Here is a 22330-nt window from a genome sequence, read left to right as displayed (position 1 = left end):
TTACATTCAGCGTAATTATTGATAGGTATGAGCTTAGTGCTGTCATTTTGATGTCTTTTTTTGTGTGTTGTTCACAGTTTCTTTGTTACACTTAATTTTCTGTGCTGAGTCATTTTTCTATATGTAGTTTCTTTTCATTGTTGTTGATTTTGTATTTGCTGAGTCTTTATATTTCTCTTGTTTTTCATTTTGAGGTGTAGGATTGCTGGTTTCCTTTGGTGTTACCTTAATATTTACCCCTTTTTTTCTAAGTTTAAACCAGTCTTTTATTTCTTTATATCACCTTGACTTTGTCTCCATATGAAAAATCTATGTCTACATTTTTTAGTTCCTCTTTTTTGTTTTAGTGTTGTCATCTTTTACATATTGACATCTCTATTTCCCTATTTTCAGTGTTTTAGGTTTGATTTATTTTTGTGACTTCCCTTTCTGAGTTGATAATCTGTTTGCTCTGTCTTGTGTTGTAGTCTTGGGTTGTTCTCTGATGTTATTGATTTTCAAACCGGAGGACTCCCTTTAATACTTCTTGTAATTTTGGTTTGGTTTTTATAAGTTCCCTAAACTTCTGTTTATCTGGAAATGTCCTAATTTTGCCATCATATTTGAGAGACAGTTTTGCTGGATATATAATTCTTGGCTGGCAATTTTTTTCCTTCAAGTCTTTGTATATGTCATCCTATTGCCTTCTTGCCTGCATAGTTTCTGCTGAGTAGTCTGAGGTTAGTCTTATTGACTCTCCTTTGTAGATGACTTTTCATTTATCCCTAGCCTTAAAATTCTTTATCTCTGGTTTTGGCAAGTTTGATTATAATATGTCTTGGTGATTTTCTTTTCAGATCTACCTTATATGGGGTTTGATGAGCATCATGATTAGATATCTTCTCATGTTTCATGATATCAGGGAAGTTTTCTGCCAATAAATCTTCAACAATTCTGTCTGTATTTTCTGTTTTCCCCTCTGTTCTTGTACTCCAATCACTCATAAGTTATTCCTGATAGAGTCCCACATAATTCTCAGAGTTTCTTCAGTTTTTAAAAATTTTTTATCTGATTTTTCCTCGAATAAGTTGCTCTCAAGTGCTTTACCTTCAATCTCACTAATTCTGACTTCTGTTGCCTCAGTTTTGCTCCTATGACTTTCTATTGAGTTGTCTAATTCTGAAATTTTATTGTTAATCTCCTGGATTTCTGGTTGCTGTCTCTCTCTGGATTCTTGCAGCCTTTTAAATTTGTCATTATGCTCTTGAATAACCTTCTTGAGATCCGCTATTGCTTAGTCTGTGTGTTCCTTAGCTTGGTCTGCGTTTTGCCTCATTTCCTTCCAGATCTCTTGAAGAGTTCTTTTATATTCCACCTCTGGTAATTGCAAGAAATTTTCTGCCTCTGGAAAGTTTTTTAATTCTCTGTTTTGGGAGCTTGCTGAAGCTATCATGGTCTGCCTCTTTATGTGATTTGATATAGACTGTTGTCTCAGAGCCATCAATAAGTTATTATATTTATTTATTTTATGTTTGTGTACTTTGTCCTAGCTTCTTGTTTTGTTTTATTTTGATATGCCCAAATAGGCTGCTCAAATATTTTGATTATTGGTGCTTCTGAACCTCTAACGTCCTGTCACCACGTGGTTAGATTTGTTACTAAGTATCTGAGCACAAGATTCCATTTACCTTTCTTGTATGGATTCAGCTCAGGTGTCCACGTAGTCAGTCACCAAGTGTGTGGTGCAGGCTCTCACCTACAGTCCTAGACTGGCATGTGTGATTGGTGTAGGCACAAGTATCTGGCTGCAGTAGGAGGTCATGTGCTGAGCAAGGCAGGTGGCTGATGGCTGCCCCTGAGTGTCTGGGAGGAAAGCATGTCCCTATTCCCTAGAGCATATAGGTGGGTGGGTTTTGCAGCTGGACTATGAGCACCCTGTGATTTTGGCTGTAAGGACTCAGGGGCACCACTTATTCTTGGACTGCTGTCGCAGTGGCTGTGTAGCATGGGTGAAGCCACCAGTCATCAGAACCCTGATGTGGGTAGATGAAGACCCTGCTTAACGGGCAGAGCAGTGTCAAATGTCATGAGCCTGCCACTTCACAGCTGAAACAGTTCAACTTAGATTTCAGGTTTATACCCTATTGTTCTGTGGAATGAGGGCCTACACTGTTGAAATGGGCCCACACAAGTCTATGCAGGGAGAAAGGCACTCAAGAGCTGTGCCTACCCTGAGTGTCTGGCTTAGGGGAGCCGGCAGATTATTTCTTCCCCTGTTTGTTAATTTGTGCCCTCTCTAAGGCCAGGAGAATGGCTCAGGGCGCATGACAGGTTCTACTTCCAGCCCAGGGGACTCAGCAGTTGCTGAAGCCATCCTGGACCTGGTGCAGGGCAGGGAGTGGGGAGGTAAATGGGAGAGAGGTCTTTCCCAAAGAGGGGTGTTTTTGATCCACGCAGTAGGCCAGTTGTAAGTACTTATCTTTTGCCGATCGAGTGCTGCTTCTCGCTGGTTCTGGATGACTGAGTAGACTCTCTGCTGCTGGGTCTCTCCCGATGCAGAAAATGCCTCCCAAGTGCCACTGCTTGTCTCACTGTGCACATGAGCTGATCCAGCCTGAAGGTGCTCCGGATCTTGCTGGGTTAGGTCTGGCAACTCCTTGCTGCTTCTGAACTGTCTTTCCCTCCCCCGTCGGGGCACTTTTAAAGAGGCATAATATACATAAGAAAGAGCCCTGGGGATACAATGGTTAAAGCCCTTGCTAAAAGCTACTAACCAAAAGATTGGCTGTTAGAACCCACCAGCCACTCAATGGGAGAAAGATGTCACAGTGTGCTCCCATAAACTTCACAGCCTTGGAAACCCTATGGGGAAGTTCTACTCTGTCGTATAGGGTCCCTATAGGGTTGCTATGAGTTGGAATCAACTCAATGGTGACAGGTTTAGTATAAATAAAATCAATCATATTGGCTTGATTGTAAGCTTACGAGAGTAAACCAATTCTTCAGTAACACTCAATACAGCATGGAAACAAGAAAATTAAAATATCCATGTAACAAATCAAAACAGAGGTATGCAAAGCCACTTTTTAAAAAACAGAGAAAAAAATTCAGGCTAAAATGTAACCAGCTGAGTTAGAACTTGATAACTAGAAGAAGGATTGGTCAGTAATATCTGTTGCTGTCCAGTGGGTTCCAACTTACAGCAACCCTATAGGACAGAGTAGAATGGCCCCATAGAGTTTCCAAGTAATAGAAGCAAGAAAAAGAGAATGAGAGAGGAAAATATGTCAACATGGTATCTCCTGGGAGAGGTAGCTTAGAAACCATCTGCTCTAATCATCACCTTTATAGATGAAGAAACTAAAACCATGAGGATAAAAGTGATTTTGCCCAAGGCCCAGTGCTGATTCACATTTGAACTGGGACTAAAATTCAGGATTGCTCCTAGGTCTCTAGGTTGTAAAGCTAACACACTTCTCCATGCTTTTTCTTTGAAAGCAAGTATCTAGGCAATAAGTATTTTTTCCTTTCTCGTGCTGGTGTCAGTGGTTAGGAAGATTGTCACGTTAGCCTAGCGTTTTGATTTTATATCTTAGAAGAAACATTATCTTTGTATGTTTAAGTGAATTGCATACAAAGAAAATTAGTGTCAAAGATTTAAATACAGGCCTTTTGAAAGAACAACTCGCATGATGCTGCTTAAAAAAAAACATATAAGAGAAAGGCATGCACGTGACTTAGTGAAAAGCCATCTTTTGGAAAATTTGCCACAAATTTTATGCTATGTGTTTCAGGAATTACTTCTTTTTGCTTCACAATTGCTGCTAGCAGGGTCCAAGCTAACTATTAAACAGTGTTTCTGACCTCATGCCCTCCCTGTTCCATAGCTACATAGACAGTTTTTTTTTTTTTCCCTGAAGATAGAAATGCTTCTGAAACCATGTTGAAAGCCATTATTAGTGAAATTAGAATATGATAACAAACTATAGTTGGTAAAAGATTACTTCCTGGCAGGAAATAAATCCAAGTGCATTTTATGCTATGTAAAAAGTGATTATAAATAAATTGTAATAGTGGTGATGGATTCATGAATGGATAACTGCAATCTAGCTGCTACTGACAAGTGTATGTTTTAATCAAATCAAGAAAAATCATAGATTAAATTAAAAATTGATAAAAGAGGATGGATCATCTTACAATGAATTGTAAAAGGGAAGAACACAGTTCACATTTCTCAAGCTAAAAGAACTGAAGAGAAAATTCAAGCCACAGGTTGTAATACTGAAGGATTCTAAGGGCAAACAATTGAGTGATGTGGGAAGCATCAAAAAAAGACGGAAGGAGTACACAGAGTAACTGTTACAGACAAGAATTGGTCACGTTCAACAATCAGGAGGTAGCATATGATCAAGAAGTGCTGATACTGAAGGAAGAAGTTCAAGTTGTACTGGAAGGCGTTAGTGAAAAACAAGGCTCCAGGAGTTGATGAAATACCAATTGATAGGCTTCAACAAATAGATGCTGTTACAGATTGAATTGTGTCCCCCAAAAATATCTGTCAACTTGCCTAGGTCATGATTCCCAGTATTGTATGATTGTCTACCATTTTATCATCTGATGTGATTTCCCTGTGTGTTGTAAATGCTGTCACTAGGATGTAATAAGATGGATTAACGGCAATTATGTTGATGAGATCTACAAGATTAGATAGTGCCTTAAGCCAGTCTCTTTTGAGATATACAGAGAGAAGCAAGCAGAGAGACATGGGGACCTGTACCACCAAGAAAGCAGCACCGGGAGCAGAGCGCGTCCTTTGGACCCGAGGTTCCTACGCTGAGATGCTCCCAGACCAGGGGAAGACTGATCACAGGACTTTTCCCTGGAGCTGGTGCCCTGAATTTGGACTTGTAGCCTACTAGACTGTGAGAGAATCAATTTCTCTTTGTTAAAGCTATCCACTTGTGGTATTTCTGTTATGGCAGCACTAGATGACTAAGACAGATGCCATGTGGAAGCACTCAGTCATCAATGTCAAGAGACCAACTAGAAGAGTTTCACATGAGTGACAATTCCAAAGAAAGCTGATCAAACAGAATGCAGAAATTATAGAACAATGTCATTAATATCACATGCTACCAAAATTCTGCTGAAGATAATTCAAAAATGGATGCAGCCATACTCTCAGAGGGAACTTTCAGAAGTTCAAGCCAGATTCAAATGACAACAGGGAAAAAGAGGTATTACTGCTGATGTCAAATGAATCTTGGCCAAAAGGAGAGAGTACCAGAAAGATGTTTACCTGTGTTTTATTGACGATGCAAAGGCATTTGACTGTGTGGATCATAACAAATTAGGGGTGACATTACAAAGAATGGTAATTCCAGAACACTTAATCGTGCTTATGCAGAACCTGTACAAGGACTAAGAAGCAGTCATTCAAATAGTGCAAAAGGACGTTGAGTGGTTTAAAATCAGGAAAGATGTGCAGGGTTGTATCTTTTCACCTTACATTTTTAATCTGTATACTGAGCAACTAATTTGAGAAAATGGACTATACGAAGAAGAATGAGGCATCAGAATTGGAAGAAGACTCATTAACAACTTGTGATATGCAAATGGCACAGCCTTGCTTGCTGAAAGTAAAGAGAACTTGAAGCACTTACTGATGAAGGTCAAAACTTACAGCCTTCAATGTGGATTACTTCTGAACATTAAAAAAAAAAAACCTTCACAACTGGTCTGATAAAAAACATGTTAAATGGGGAAGAAATTGAAGTTGTCAAGGATTTCATTCTTTTTGGATCAACAATCAATGCACATGGAAGCAGCAGTCAAGAAATCAAATGACATATTGCATTAGGGAAATCTGCTACAAAAGACCTCTTTAAAGTTTTAAAAAGCAAAGATGTCACTTTGAGGACTAAGGTGCACCTGACCCAAGCCATGGTATTTTCAACTGCCTCTTATACATGCAAAACATGGACAACAAAAAAGGAAGATTGAAGAAGAATTGATGCATTCAAATTGTGGTGTTGGCAATGAATATTGACTCTACCATGGACTACCAGAAGATGATCAAATCCATTTTGGAGGAAGTACAGCCAGAATGCTCCTTAAAAGCAAGGATGCCGAGACTTGGTCTTGCTTACTTTGGACATATCATCAGGAAAGACCAATTGCTAGAAAAGTACATAATGATTTGTGAAGTAGAGCGTCAGCAAAAATGAGGAAAACCTTCCATGAGATGGATTGACACAATGGCCGCAACAATGGGCTCAAACATAGCAACAATTGTGAGTATGGCATAGCTCCAGGCATTGTTTCATTCTGTTATACCTAAGGTCACCATAAATAGAAGCTGACTTGAAGGCAACTAACAACAACAACAATGAATTGGAATATACTACAGAATATAATAGGAGTCCTTGGGTTGTGTAAATGGTTAATAAGCTCAACTGCTAACCGAAGGGTTGGAGGTTCAAGTCCACCCTGGGAAACCTTGGAAGAAAAGCCTGGTAATCCGTTTCTGAAAAATTGGCCATTGAAAACCCTATGAAGCACAGTTTTACTCTGACACACTGAAGTTGCTATAAGTTGGAACTGAATAGATGGCAACTAGTAGGTAGTAGTACTTTAGAACAATTATATGAGTTTTGATGGTTGCTAAAATAAAGCATAAAATATTTATTTTAATTCACTTTAAAACCAAAATGAATTCAATCTTAGAATCATCTAACACATATAGTTAAAATACTATTTTAATCCCATAAAATTTCAGGCACTTTTTAAATAGTCTACTGACTAAAGAGGTAACATAAAGTACTTGATATATTACTACAGCACAAGCTCCCATGGAACATACCATTTCTAAAGATAAATTAAATATTCTAATTTATTACATATTATATTGTATTCAAACTTTAATGGAAAATTTACTTAGCCAAGCACAGCTGGGTTTAAAAAACATGCACAACCTCTGCTCGTATGGAGTTATGTAATGTTAGTCCCATTACAAAGAAATATCAATATTCTAAAATAGTGCTCAAGAGCTAGGGACCATTGTCTCGGGGGACATCTAGCTCAATTGGCAGAACATGTTTATAAAGAAAATGTTCTACGTCCTACTTTGGTGAGTAGTGTCTGGGATCTTAAAATCTTGTGAGCGGCCATCTATGATACTCCATTGATCCCACCCGTCTGGAGCAAGGGAGAATGAAGAAAATCAAAGACACAAGGAAAAGATTAGTCCAGAGGACTAATGGACCATAACTACCACAGCCTCCACCAGACTGAGTCCAGCACAGCTAGATGGTGCCTGGCTACCACCACCGACTGCTCTGACAGGGATTACAATAGAGGATCCAGACAGAGCTGGAGAAAAATGTAGAATAAAATTCTAACTCACAAAAAAAGATGAGACTTACTGGTCTGACAGAGACTGGAGAAACCCTGAGAGGATGGCCCCCGGACACCCTTTTAACTTAGTACTGAAGCCACTCCTTAGGTTCACCCCTTAGCCAAAGATTAGACAGGCCCATAAAACAAAATGAGACTAAATGGGCACACCAGCCCAGGGGCAAGGATGAGAAGGCAGGAGGGGATCGGAAAGCTGGTGACAGGGAACCCAAGTTTGAGAAGGGAAGAGTGTTGACATGTCATGGTGTTGGCAACCAATGTCACAAAATAATATGTGAATTGCTTAATGAGAAACTAATTTACTCTGTAAACTTTCATCTAAAGTACAATAAAAAAATAGTAAATAAATAAATGAAATAGTGCTCACTGGGTATGCTAAATAAAACTTTTGTTATGAAGGACAGGTTCTTCTCGCTTTGTCCCTCTTATTATTGTTAACTCCATTTAGGATTCCTCTTTATCAAAAAGAGTGAATCATTTCTCTGAAACAGGCATACTTTAAAGTAACACAAAATTAAGCCCGAAAGACTAAATGAACTAGTCTACTTCACGCCATGTCCACGTTGGAGATTAGACTACGGCTATACTTTTTATTCAGCTAGTCATTCCTTCCCCATTATTCATCAAGGGCGTATAATTGGCCAGGTTCTGTTCTAAGCTTTGAGGATAAAGCAGTGAACAAAACAGGCAAAGCTGCTGCTCTCCCGGTAGTTTATATTCTAGTAGAAGTCAGTGTAAACACATCAAAACAAATAGATATTTATAATAAGGTCAGATAACGTTAAATGTTAAGGAAAAGGCACGGTAGAGTTAAGAGACAGAAAGTAATGGGATGCTACTGAAAGAGGAGGTGTAAAAGCAGAAGACTAGAATGAAGGAATTAGATGTAAGGATATCTGGATAATGAGCACTCCTGTCAAAGGAAATAACAAGCAAAGAGGATGAATGGAATAACACTGAGGCCAGTGTGGCTGAATCAGAGTGAGCAAAGCCAAAACTGTTGAAGGTTAGCTCAGAGAGGTATCTAAGCATGAGATTATGTAGGGCCTTATAGACCATGATAAGAAAGTTTCCACAAATAAGAGTGATTTTTCTTCACATAATAATGTGTACCTAAATAATATTGTGGTGAAGGAATAAAATATTAGTAAAATATAGTAATCCATGGTGGTATTCAGAAGCATTGTGCTCTTTCTAATCAAAAGTAGTTTGTCTAATTTAATTAACAAACTTTGATTGAGTTTATAATGTGCAAGTTACTAAGGTTTCAAGAAAGCATTGAAAATACTCCATGTCCAATGCAGAAGGCTGGCAGGTAAACATATAATTACAATGCAATAGGTGTTTGTAAAATTATATAGGAAGAACCAAGGAGTGGTTATCATCACCCTAAAAATGAGAAGAGGCCAAATAATCTGCAAAATCATAATTTTTAGAGCCTGTAACTTTTCTCAAACCAACCAAAGAAACCAAATTCCAAAGAGAGACAAGCCGCTTCGAGGAGAGATAAAATATGAACAATCTCGCCTTTGACAAAACACAGAAATGGCTACCTTCCATGAAGCCTAGAAGGTCTTTAATGAATTCTTGAAGACGAAGTGTGAGCTACTGTGCTAGTATGGAATAGCTAGGCACCCCAGACCAGTAGTTTATACTCATTTGCAGACAGTTACTTTGTGTCTTAGGCTGGGTTCTCTAGAGAAGCAAAACCAGTGCACTGTATAAAATTTATACATATATATATATAGAGATTTATATAAAGGAAATGTCTCACGCAGTTGTAGAGGCTAGAAAGTCCCAAGTCAGTGGGTCAGGCTGAGGGCCTCTCCGGACTCACGCAGCTGAAGGTGCTAGCACGTCCCAGATCAGAAGGTCAGATAGCAGGCCTCTGGCTCACAGGCTGTGGAGGCCAATGAATCCCAAGATGGCAGGTAAGCTGCTAGCTCAAGGCCCAAGAACCAGAGGTCAGATGAACAGGAGACAGCTTCAAGATCAGAGCAAGCAAAAGCCGGCGAGCCTTGCCAGAAAGTCCACCTATACTGGATGCAGGCCACACCCCCAAGGAAACTCCCTTTCAACTGATTGGCTGCTCACAACAGATCTCATCATGAGGGTGATCACATTATATCAGATCTCATTATGGAGATGATTACATCATTAAAAAGCCAAACTACATCATAACTGCCAAACCACTGGAGATCATGGCCCAGCCAAGCTGACACACAACACTTAACTATCATACTGTGAGTTGGAATTGACTTGACAGCAACAGGTTTGGTTTGGTGTTTTGACCACACCCATCAACGAGTGTCCACAGAAAGTTGGAGCCAGGGTAATACTATGGGGATAGAGCTCTCCCTCAGGTGGTACAGGCACTCTATTCCTCACCACCATCCATAAACTTAAGAGACTTAGAAAAATAGACAAGTTTCTACTCCCCAATACGGTCATATTATCAGCAATATTACTGATAAAACAAAGGAAAATTAAAAAAATGTTAGGTGTTCTGTAATAATTGTATGGTTACATTCACCAGACTAATATTTTTCAAAAAGTATTACATATCTGAACTACTCAGATAACATTTTAAGGTGAATATACATGACTCCCATCCTAGAATGACCAAAGTAGGACTTCTAGTGATAGACTTAGTTATCTGTACTTTTACAAATCTCCCTTTTTCATTCTGGTGCAGGGCAGTTTTTTGAAATGCTATGGTGAATGTTGTTATTGTTAGGTGCCATTGAGTTGGTTCCGAATCATAGTGACCCTTTGTACGACAGAGCGAAACCCTGCCCAGTCTTGCGCCATCCTCACAATTGTTGTTATGTTTGAGCCCATTGTTGCAGCCACTGTGTCAGTCCATCTCAATGATGGTCTTCCTCTTTATTGCTGACTCTACTTTACCAAGCATGATGTCCTTCTCCAAGGACTGATCTCTCCTGATAACATGTCCAAAGTATATGAGATGACATCTAGCCATCCTTGCTCCTAATGAGCATTCTGGCTTTTCTTCTTCCCAGACAAATTTGTTCATTCTTCTGGTAGCTCATGGTATATTCAGTATTCTTTGCCAACACCATAATTTAAAGGCATCAATTCTTCTTTGGTCTTCTTTATTCATTGTCTAGCATTTGCATGTATGTGAGATGATTGAAAACACCATGATTTGAGTCAGGATAGAACCTGCCATATCCATTCTCTGATCTCCAGATAAGTTCCTGGTATATGGTTGGATAGTTGATAAATATACGTCGAAGAATAAATATATGAATGGGCAAACAAATGGTTAATGTGTCAAAGTCCTAATATGATCTATAATTATTGGAAAAGGTTGTATCAGTACAACTTGGTCAATATAAATAAGCCAAAAAATATCACAGGAAATATATATATATATATTCAAGAAGAATAGTGCAATCTAAAAATATTTCGCTGTATTCTCACTGAGTAATCAGTTTCACTCCCCTTTATAGACTTTATTTTTAATCTCATTTTACTTAAGAAGAAAAAGAAAACTCAAACTGATTAGTTTCAGAAGTGAAAACAAAACAGTGTACGTGCGCATTGTTTAACTTAAAGCTGTATATGTATACAGCCAACTTCGTTTCCATAAGTGCTGAATCACCAAAAATAGTAAAAGTGTTGCTGACTGTGACTGCTGTTGAAAACAAGCGGGGTGAGTATGCTGTCGGCAATTAGAGCAGGCTGCAAATATCTATGATATTGTTAAAATCTCAAACAGCTGTAGTCAAAAATCTAGCAAGTTACTCAATATGGTTTATATGCATGAATGTGTGTTTCTACATGCATACATAATATAAATAAATGACAGGGCTTGAAATAATATTGGGAAAGAAATATGCCCTTGAGAAGTACTTGGCTTAAATTCTTATAATTAACAAAAAAAGTGGTAGATACACACACAAACACACTGTGATCTTCCAAATTCAGTTTTCCTACTGTATCTAATAAAATGAAGTATGCATTCTATAGAACGAAACCTGTAAATAATGCAGTCTTCTAGTAGTCCAGACATGGAATTCTTATAGTAAAAGGTAAACTACTCAACTTTCCTTTTGTTCTTGGTGCATTCCTTTATTTTCTCAAATCCCTCTTCTGCCATCGTGATTTATAGCCTGCCTTTTATATTAACCTTTAAGTCACTGTGGAGGATTGAGGACCAGAGCAGATCAACTTGTATCTTCTCTTTCAATCAACATTTTATGTTGGTAAAGTAGAACAAAATGAACATCGAATATAGCGTTGAAAAGGAGAAGATAGGTTATCTTGCACACTCATTCTTATATGTTCTCAATTGTGGTGGTGCTTTAGGTCACTCAACCCCAATCCACTTAGGTGCATGAGCTCTGACTTTCTTCTTCAGTGGCATCACCTCTGTTCATAAAACCTGACAATAGACAGAACTCTCCAATTTAGGTATCTCCTAGAAAGAACTCTTTCTATAGCTTTTCTTTGCCATATAAAATTTTAAGGTTACAAATAAAATAGTTTCCCTACTGTGCTTGTTGAGGTGAAAAGAACATTTGGCCATAAGTTAAGAGCCCTGGGTCATTTTTTTTTTTTTTTTTTTTTGAAGGTGGATAATGGTTTATTGATAACTAAGCAATAGAGGGTTGGACACTATAAAAAGGATGCAAGTCTACAATTTATAGGTCACGCCTCTCCCAGTCCTTTCCTATGAGAAACCTAACAAAATGATTTGGGTACTCTTTCTTATTGAGTATCAGAATCTTTCTCAAAGTAGTGTTCCTTGATGTCAACTTATAAGTCAAGTTTGACATAGCATTTAAAGCCAATTTTCCATGCCTGGGCTAGATTATCTATAAATTGCCTTTCAAATCTTGTAATATATTGTAATTTTTGGTGTTTCCTACTTTGGTTTATAGAAAAATCTCAGTTTTTCTTGCTAGTATGTGTAGATACAAAATAGTAGATAATAAAAAAATTAATGCTTTTGATTACATAATAGTTTTTTAGTATTTGCTTAGTTTGTGTTCTTTCCAACATGAGTTAATAAGAAGTAGCATAGTTGATTGGAATCAATCACCGATTACATACAAAAAAATGTTTCTACTAGGCATTATTAAAGTATGACTTCTTTTTGAGTTTAGTCTTCCAAAGTGAACATTAAAACAGTTTTTCTCAAATCACCAATTTTGGATGGAAAGGGTAGAGGCCCTGGATAAGTAAAGCATTACTGAAGAAGAAGAACAAAGTGGGAGGCCTCACACTACCTGATTTTAGAACCTATTATACCACCGCAGTAGTCAAAACAGCCTGGTACTGGTAGAACAACAGATACGTAGACCAATGGAACAGAATTGAGAATCCAGACATAAATTCATCCACCTGTGAGCAGGTGGTGTTTGACAAAGGCCCAAAGTCCGTTAATTGGGGAAAAACAGTCTCTTAAACAAACGGTGCTGGCATAACTGGATATCCATCTGCAAAAAAATGAAACAAGACCCATACCTCACACCATGCACAAAAACTAACTCAAAATGGATCAAAGACCTAAATATAAAATCTAAAACGATAAAGATCATGGAAGAAAAATTAGGGACAACGCTAGGAGCCCTAATACATGGAATAACCAGAGTACGAACCATAAGTAACACTGCACAAACACAAGAGAAACTAGATAACCGGGAGCTCCTAAAAATCAAACACTTATACTCATCAAAGCACTTCACCAAAAGAGTAAAAAGACAACCTACAAACTGGGAAAAATCTTTTGGCTACAACAAATCTGTTCAGCATCTGATCTCTAAAATCCACAAGATACTGAAAAACTTCAACAGCCAAAAAACAAACAACCCAATTAAAAAATGGGCAAAGGATATGAACAGGCATTTCACCAAAGAAGACATTCAGGTGACTAACAGATACATGAAGAAATGCTCACGATCATTAGCCATTAGAGAAATACAAATCAAAAGTACAGTGAGATACCATCTCACCCCAACAAGGCTAGCATTAATCGAAAAACACAAAATAATAAATTTTGGATAGGTTGTGGAGAGACTGGAACATTTATACACTCCTGGTGGGAATGTAAAATGGTACAACCACTTTGGAAATTGATTTGACACTTCCTTAAAAAGCTAGAAATAGAAGTACCATATGATCCAGCAATCCCACTCCTTGGAATATATCCTAGAGAAGTAAGAGCCATCACATGAATAGATATACGCACACACATGTTCATTGCAGCAGCGTTCACAGCAAAAAGACAGAAACAACCTAGGTGCCCATGAACAGGTGAATGGATAAACAAATTATGGTATATTCATACAATGGAATACTACACAATGATAAAGAACAGTGATGAATCTGTGAAACATCTCATAACATGGAAGAGTCTGGAAGGCATTATGCTGAGTGAAATTAGTCAGTAGCAAAAGGACAAATATTGTATGAGACCACTACTAAAAGAACTCAAGAAAAGGTTTAAACACAGAAGAAAACATTCTTTGATGGTTAAGAGGGTGGGAAGGGAGGGCGTAGACAAGAATTATCTTACGTGAAGGAAAGGACAACTCACAGTACAGGGGAAGTCAGCATAACTGGACTAAACCAAAAGCTAAAAAGTTTCCTGAATACAACCAAACACTTCAAGGGACTGAGTAGCAGGGGCAGGGGTCTGGGGACCATGGTTTCAGGGAACATCTAGGTCCATTGGCGTAACAATATTTATTAAGAAAATGTTCTGCATCCCACTTTGATGAGCGGCATCTGGGGTCTTAAAAGCTAGCGAGTGGCCATCTAAGATGCATCAATTGGTCCCAACCCACCTGAAGTAAAGGAGAATGAAGAACACCAAAGACACAACGAAAATATTAGCCCAAGAGACAGAAAGGGCCACATTAACCAGAGACTTCATCAGCCTGAGACCAGAAGAACTACATGGTGCTCAGCTACCACCAATGATGGCCCTGACAGGAAACACAACAGAGTCCCTGACAGAACAGGAGAAAAATAGGGTGAAGAACTCAAATTCTGGTAAAAAGATCAGACTTAATGGTCTGACTGAGACTGGAGGAACCCTCGAAGACATGGCCCCTGGACTCTCTGTTAGCCCAAAATTAAAACCATTCCTAAAGCCAACTCTTCAGACAGACTACACCGGACTATAAGATATAAAATGATAGTCGTGAGGAATGTGTTTCTTAGCTCAAGTAGATACGTGAGATTAAATGGGCAGCTCCTCTCCAGAGGTGAGATGAGAAGACAGACGGTGACAGGAGCTGGTTGAATGGACATGGGAAATCCGGGGGCGGAAAAAGGAGGAGTATGCTGTCAGATTGTAGGGAGAACAACTAGGGTCACATAACAGTGTGTGTATAAATTTTTGTATGAGAAACTGACTTGAACTGTAAACTTTCACTAAAAGCACAAAAATATATATATATATATTTTTAAAAAACAGTTTTTCTGTAGTATGTGACAATATAATACTGAAACAATTTTTTCATCTAAACTTTATAACTTTGTAGCTCTTGTGGTAGAGACATATAAAATATTACATTTACTTAGTATTTATAATTAGTGTAATCGAAGATTGAATTCAAGTCTACATCTCAAGGCATTCATCTTATTTTGCTTTTTCAATTTCAATTTTAAATGCTACATGAGTGAAGAAGTTAAACAGAATCTAAAAAACAGTGTGAATTTTTATTTGTTTTCATAAATCAGTAATGGTTTTCTTTACCATAATAATGAAACAATCTTTTGATCAAGCTTTTGGCATAAATTCATTGGAATTATAACTATAAATTCATTTTGTTTTCTATAAATTCTGAATTCCTGAACTTGAGCAGGATCAATGTGTGATCTTTACCAAGATGCCAGCTTCAATTTGTTATAGTCTAAGAAGCATTCATCCCTGATGCTATCGTTCAAATGTATTTGAAACCAGTATAACCTCTCTTATGAAGCAGTGCTTCTAAATTATGTCCCTAATAATTATTAATTTATTTTGTACTTATTGGTTGGCTTAACATTAATCATAATAAATTTATTTGATGTTTATATGCATGTCATTAGTATAATACTTCTAATCCTGCACTGTAAATAAGCCTTTATTAACTGGCCAATTAATTACATAGTGGTGTTTGCCATCTAAGTTTTTCTTTGAATTTTTCAAGACTCATATAAAACTATCTATAATGAAGTCTGAATACTGAGAATGTTATACATAGAATGCCTTAATTTACCTAAAATCTAGGAAAAAGACTGGACCCAATATAAGAAGTAACTTTTCTCAAATAGAATTAATTTTGCCTTGATCTTTCTGAATTTACTTTTGAATTTATTTCCAGTCTTGTGTTCAACATAGGAATTCTGAGATAATTTCTTAACTATTTTTTCTACATATATTGTATCTTTGTATTTACCTATAATTAATATTTGATCTATTTTGAAATGTGCTTTAAGGTAAATATACATTTACCTGCAGAACTGTTAAAAAGTTAAAGGAGAGATCATAAACCACATAGAAGGAATTAGAAATTATTCAACTGGGAGCCAGAATGAGTTGGTTAGTGAAATTTAGTACTTGATTTGACTATGACTTGTATGACTGTTAAGGAAAAGGATAAAAACATTTTCATTTCACCAGTTTATTGAGAAAGACAAAGTGTTATCAAATTTTTAGATACCAGAATGGCTCTGGGGTTTTTTGGCCATACATGTCTTCCTTAAACCCTTCATCTCCCGCTTCATTAATTCATCAGTTTACATAGTATCTCCTTATTTAAACCATTTATTATGTACTCAGTAGGGAATATATACTGATGATTATAAAGTTATAACAGTCACTGATTAAGGGCCTACCATGTGAGAGTCAAATTACAGACACTGCATTATCTCTAATCCTTGTAATAATCCTGCAAGATTGGTGCTCTTATACCCTCTTTACAGATGATGAAACTGACACCAAGATAAGCTAAGTAATTTTCACAAGGTCCACAGCTAGTGAGGACAAAATTATTTTACCAAATTCCAATAGCACGTTTTACTTTGAGGACCTCCTCCTGTAGAATGTTTCCGTTTTTAAATGTTTCATACTTATGTAATAACTCTATAACCTTTATTCATGACTCCTCAAAAAGGGGAAATATATAGAACCCCTTGACATTTAATATTACTGTGCTTTCTTGTAGCCTGTGAACTTATGAATCAAGGCATCTTGGCCCTTGTCAGCTCCATTGGCTGCACATCAGCAGGGTCCCTCCAGTCTCTGGCAGATGCCATGCACATACCCCACCTCTTCATTCAGCGTTCAACAGCTGGGACCCCAAGGAGTGGCTGTGGACTCACCCGGAGTAACAGAAATGATGACTACACTCTCTCAGTTCGCCCACCAGTCTACTTGAATGATGTTATACTGAGAGTGGTCACAGAGTATGCCTGGCAGAAATTCATTATATTTTATGACAGTGACTATGGTAAGTGTTTGTGTTTATGTGAGTGCTGTAAGCTTCCTTTATGCATGGGAAATAACATCATAAATCCTGAAAAGTATCAAGGAGCTTACTCATTGTTATTGTGGATTTCTTGTCTTTTCATAGTCTTCTTACAAAGTTAGCAACAATAACAAAAAATGTTCCTAAGGTCATCCAGTTCAATCCCTTTGTGTTAAATTCTTTTGATGTCAAATTAAAAAAAATAAATATCTGCATCTAATGCTCAGTTTATAAATGTTTCTAAAGGAAATCTGACTCTGGTGTATCTTGAAATTTTTCAAATAAGGGGAAGTCAATAATACATGTCAATACCATATTCTTCCCTTTCAAAAATATACCTCTATATGATAGTAAATACCACTGAAAAGAAAAAAAAAGCCTGCTTTATTAATTGGTTAATAAAAAATGTCACAGATCTTGCTTACAGTCTTGTGCAGACTTGAATGTCTACTCAGTACTGAACTCTTTTGAGGTCACTAATACTACTGCTGCATATTGCCTACAATATGAAATTTAACAAAAATACAAGTAGTACAACAATATTTGTCTGTTCGATTTTTCAAGGTAAAACATAAAACATTGTCCCTTAATTTTACTACAATTTGAGAGAAAAAAAAACCCACTTTGCCTAGATATTTTTATCTGAGTGCTAAATTGAGAAAAGGAAGGAAAAATAACATTATTTTTTATTAAATACATTTTTCTGCATTAATCTACCTGTTTTCTAACTGACAGATCCTCAAGATGTGAAAGTATAGTTTCCCCTTATTTTTGTCATTAAAGAGGGAAAAAGGGGACTAGAGATAGGTGTGGTCAAATGAGGGAAAATATACAGATCTTGATAAAGAATGTCTGTTTTGAAACATGGGTTGTTTTAGAGGTTATGCCTTGTAAAAGAGTTTTAGAAAAATAGTGCATTCAGTATGGACGGATCTACTTTTTACATTTTATCATAAGAAAATCAGAGAAGATTTCGCCCTCTGCAGTATAACCATTTTTCTTAGCAAAAAATTAAAAAAATAATAATAAACTGTTTTCTTGTCATAATCTACCCAGCATTGTGAGCAGTACCAGAGAGTAGTTACACCAGAAGACTGAGCCAGAAAGTAACATCAATAGAACTGAGCACAAACAAGTTGGCAGAAATCTGGAAAGCAACAAATAAGAGCTCCTGTGGACACACAAAGAGGGGGAGCAAGTGGCAGTTACACTTAGCCCTAAATATTCAATGGTCTCATGGGGTTTTGGCACTCTCTGGAAACACACTCCTTTGTTTCCAGCACGGAAATCCGTATTTTTGTTCCTTAATTCATATTGTTTTGGGGTCACAGAACAAAGACTGAGAGACCGAAATGAATAAAATAAAAAGCAAAACAGAAAATAATTGGCTCATCAGTAAAAGTGAGGCTTGAAACCATGTTCAAGTCTGAAATTCACAGATCTGATTATTTATTAAGCATAGTCAACTTTTCATTTCTGGAAATCAACATTCTTAGTATGCCTTTGTCAGTTGTCTTCCATTCAGATTATGTGTGGCCTTTTTAAAATTTTAAATGATATTTCTATGCCATTTACCTAAATATAACTTGAAATAATGAAATTTTAAAATCTGAATCTTCCTTTAGGAAGGAAAAACATTTTTCAATTGGTCTTATCAAAATAGATAATCCTGTAAAATAAAGAACAGAAAAGTGATTTTTGATTAAGATATTCTCATAAAAAACAATGAGAATTTTACTCTTTGATTGTAAATACCCATGAGGGAAGAAAAATCTATACAACCCTTGTTAACTTGGTTCCAAATCCTACATGGATTACAGTCAGGTGATTTTTATAAGGGAAGATATTTTTATTATCCATGAGATAAATAAATCTTTGAAAGTATACACTAAATATATGGTCACAGAATCATTTATGTATATTTGAAGTCCCTCATTCTTTATTCTTCAGTTTGCCTTTGAGTAAATAAGACACTGTAATCATACAGCATATGACCGGGTCCTCTGTTAGAAGCAGTGTTTGTTTTACGAAAAACAAAAAAATTTTCCTTTACTCTGATGATAAACTTGCTTTGGACTTATTATTTAACTTAATAATTCATGAAAAATTACCCCGCTTGTATCATTAAAATTATTTCCAATAATATCCTTGTTTAACAAAAGAAAATTTCCCTTTGATACTTACAATAAATCTTGCTAGTAAAGAACTGGGCTAGCATCCAAAATAAATATCAAACTATCCAAATACCTTGTACCTTCAAGAAGGGCTACGTGTATTTACATATCCATTCATCAATGTCATCATTTTAAGCTCAAACACTGGAATCGTACTTGACTTTCATCTTGCTTATCAGGAATTGCTTTTATTAAGGAATGGAATACTAAGCATCATCTGTGGATGGAATCAGGCAGCCTGCTGAGACCAAATGTTATTGAAGATGTATTTTGCTTAGAAAAATGTACTTTAAAAAATACTTAGGACTCTATATCCAGTTAATTAGAGAAGCATTTTTTCAAAAGCAGTTAATTATGATTAGGGACTCAGTATAAAAGTGTATTTTAAATTCCCTAACAAAGAAAATTCAAGGCTTTGATTCAAAGTAAATGGATGGAAAGAAAAAAAGAAAAAAGGAAACTTTATTTGAATGGATTGATTCAAGACATTTACAAAAATGCTTGAAAAGAGTTTTGGAAGTGTTGAGCTTTTAAAAATGTGTCATTCAGGAAATATTCGTTGCTCATTTGCTTAGTGAAATGTAAAGTATGAGATAAGAAGTTTAACAAATTGTAGTCTGAGACTTTAAGAAGCTTACAGTTACAAAAGAGATAAAATATTGATATGATTCTCTTAATAGAGAAAATCATGAGTTAAATGTCATATAAATGATGCAAACTGAATGCTAACGGTGTATGAAGAGGAAAGTTTAATTTTGGCAACAGTGATCAAAGGCTTTATGGGTGGACTTTGATCTTGATTATGAAAGTTAGATTGGATTTTGAGAGGCAACAATGTAAGGGAAATAGCCATTCCAACAGGGAGAATGTGTGGCCAGGTCTTGGATTAATTAAAATATTAAAAATAATATTTCTGAGCATCTTTATTTGATAGGCTGTAGAATAAGTATTTTACATTGCATCATTTCATCTTCTCAACAGTTAATATTATTATGATCTTAGAAAGTGGAAAACTGAAAAAACTGATGGATAACTTGTTCCCAGAAACATAGCCAAGAAGAGTCAGAGCTGAGATTTAAAGTCACACTATAGCTCTTAATCATTTATGATGAGTACGGAGAAGTTGCAGTGAACTTTCACCCAAGAATATAACAGGAGCTAAACAAGAGCTTTTACTATGTGTCAGGCACTGTTCTAAGTACTTTACATGTATTATCTTATTTAATCTTTACAGTAGCCCTCTGGGGAAGATATTATTGTTATTTATTTATTTTTATGAATGTAAAACTGAGGCAATGAAAAGTCAATACTTTGCAAGTGAGTAGCGAAGCCCGAAATCAATCACTGATAGTCTCATCAATAGTCCCTGCTTTCAATCACTAGAGTATTTTGACTCTGTAGAAATAAGAATAAGATTAATTCTGACTATGAAATAAAAAAGCTATAAATAAAATGTATAGAATCATCTTTATTAAAGAGAGGCAATACTTCAAGCCTGCAGATCTTGAACAGGACAGTCATTGGGCCAACATAGGCAAATTCATCTGTAGCAGAGATAGCTGCTTGCCTACACAATGCCCATTTTCCCTTTTTCTTTGCTAACAGAATGCCAAATTTATCTGTGAGAACAATACTCTAGTTGAAAAACTACATTCCTCAGGATCTCTTACAGAGAGGGTTATAATGTGATACTGTGAAGAATTGTTAGTGTCTGAAATTTTATCCTATTGCAAGCTAACAAGTTAGCCTGCTTCAGTTTCATGGATGTTGGCAGAAGACCCAACACTCCTGGATTAGAGACAAAGAGTTTGAATACTCATGACACATCAAGTAACATGGCCTTATGTTGATATCGGTTCCCCTTGGCTTCAAGTCCCATAAAGCATTGTGAAGTAGCTCAGTTGAATGCTATACATGCAGTGGACTTTTATGATAATTAACAAACCCTGAGCTTTCATAATGGGCTGCTAGTAAACTTGCTCAACATTTGTCCCAGAGTGAAACATTATTATACTGGACAGTAAATAAATCCATCTAAAGGCCTGGTGATCTACTTCTGAAAACTAGCCAATGAAAACCCTATGAATCACAACAGAATGTAGTCTGATATAGTGCTAGAAGATGAGCCCCTAGTTTGGAAGGCACTCAGAATACACAGTGGCCACAACATTGAACTCAAACATACCGATGATCATGAAGATGACACAGGACCGGGCAGTGTTTCATTTGGTTGGACATAGGGTCACCACAAATCAGCAGCAACTCGAAGGCAACTAACAACAATGACTTCTCTCGAGAGACCTTCTTCTTACAAGATGTGCAGTAGCACAAGAGACTCATGAAGAATTGTCTCCCAATAATATTAACCATCACACACATCTGTCAGTTTATCATATTGTGGTGGTTTGCATGTTGCTATGATGCTGGAAACTATGCCACTAGTATTTCAAATACCAGCAGGTCTCCTAAAGTGGACAGGTTTCAGTGGAGCTTCCAGGCTAAGACGGACCAGGAAGAAAGGCCTGTTGATCTGCTTCTGAAAATTAGCCAACGAAAACCTTATGGATAACAATGTAATATTGCCTGATGTAGTGCTGGAATGTAAGCTCCTAGCTGAAAGGTACATGTGAAGATGGCACAGGACCTGGTAACATTTCATTCTGTTATACATAAGGTCGCCATGAGTCGGAGCTGGCTCAAGGGCAACTAACAACAATATCAACTATTTGTTTCTACATCATCTTGGCTTCTCACAAATTCCCCCCTAAGTACAACACTCCATACTCTGTATTGTACAGGGCTAGAGCAGCCGTGGATTCTGCGCACTTAGCAGAGTAACCATACTCATTTTCAGTACTGCATAGCTGGTGCTGAGGTCGAATGACCCAATAAATCACCAGTGAACATTATAGGATTTCAGCTTAATAGAACCATCAGTAAACTGGTCCCATGTGCTTATGGGAACCTTTGTGACTCAAGGCCTTATAGAATCAGCACTTTGCTTCAGGTGGTGAAATGGGACAAAATCTCCCCCAAAAGGATAGCTCTCACTTTTTTACATAAAACTGAGATGCCACTGGAGCCAGGCTTGTTGTGTCCCTGAATACACTATTTCCATTTGATAGTGATTCTTGTTGGTCCCTTAAGATCTTGGCAGTTGTCTTAGTAGTCTAATGCTGCTATAACAGAAATACCACAAGTGGATGGCTTTAACAAAGAGAAATTTATTATCTCACGGTCTAGTAGGCTAAAAGTCCAAATTCAGGGTGT

General features: G+C 36.9%; 1 protein-coding gene across 2 annotated transcripts in view; it reads left to right on the top strand.

The window, feature by feature from the left end:
- GRID2 (glutamate ionotropic receptor delta type subunit 2) overlaps positions 1-22330 on the top strand; it is a 1665223-nt gene that overhangs the window by 824750 nt on the left and 818143 nt on the right. Inside the window, exon 3 of one of the 2 annotated variants that reach the window (XM_004387023.3) lies at positions 16584-16868. The exons of the other annotated variant lie outside the window; for it this stretch is intronic. Coding sequence (XP_004387080.1) covers positions 16584-16868 — 285 coding nt within the window. The remainder of the gene's footprint in view (positions 1-16583; positions 16869-22330) is intronic. 2 annotated transcript variants of the gene reach the window in all.

Source organism: Trichechus manatus, unplaced genomic scaffold (genome assembly GCF_000243295.1).
Source record: "Trichechus manatus latirostris isolate Lorelei unplaced genomic scaffold, TriManLat1.0 scaffold00178, whole genome shotgun sequence".
NCBI lineage: Eukaryota > Metazoa > Chordata > Mammalia > Sirenia > Trichechidae > Trichechus > Trichechus manatus.
The sequence above is the reverse complement of the archived record's forward strand: the minus strand, read 5'-3'. Positions and strand labels throughout refer to the sequence as shown.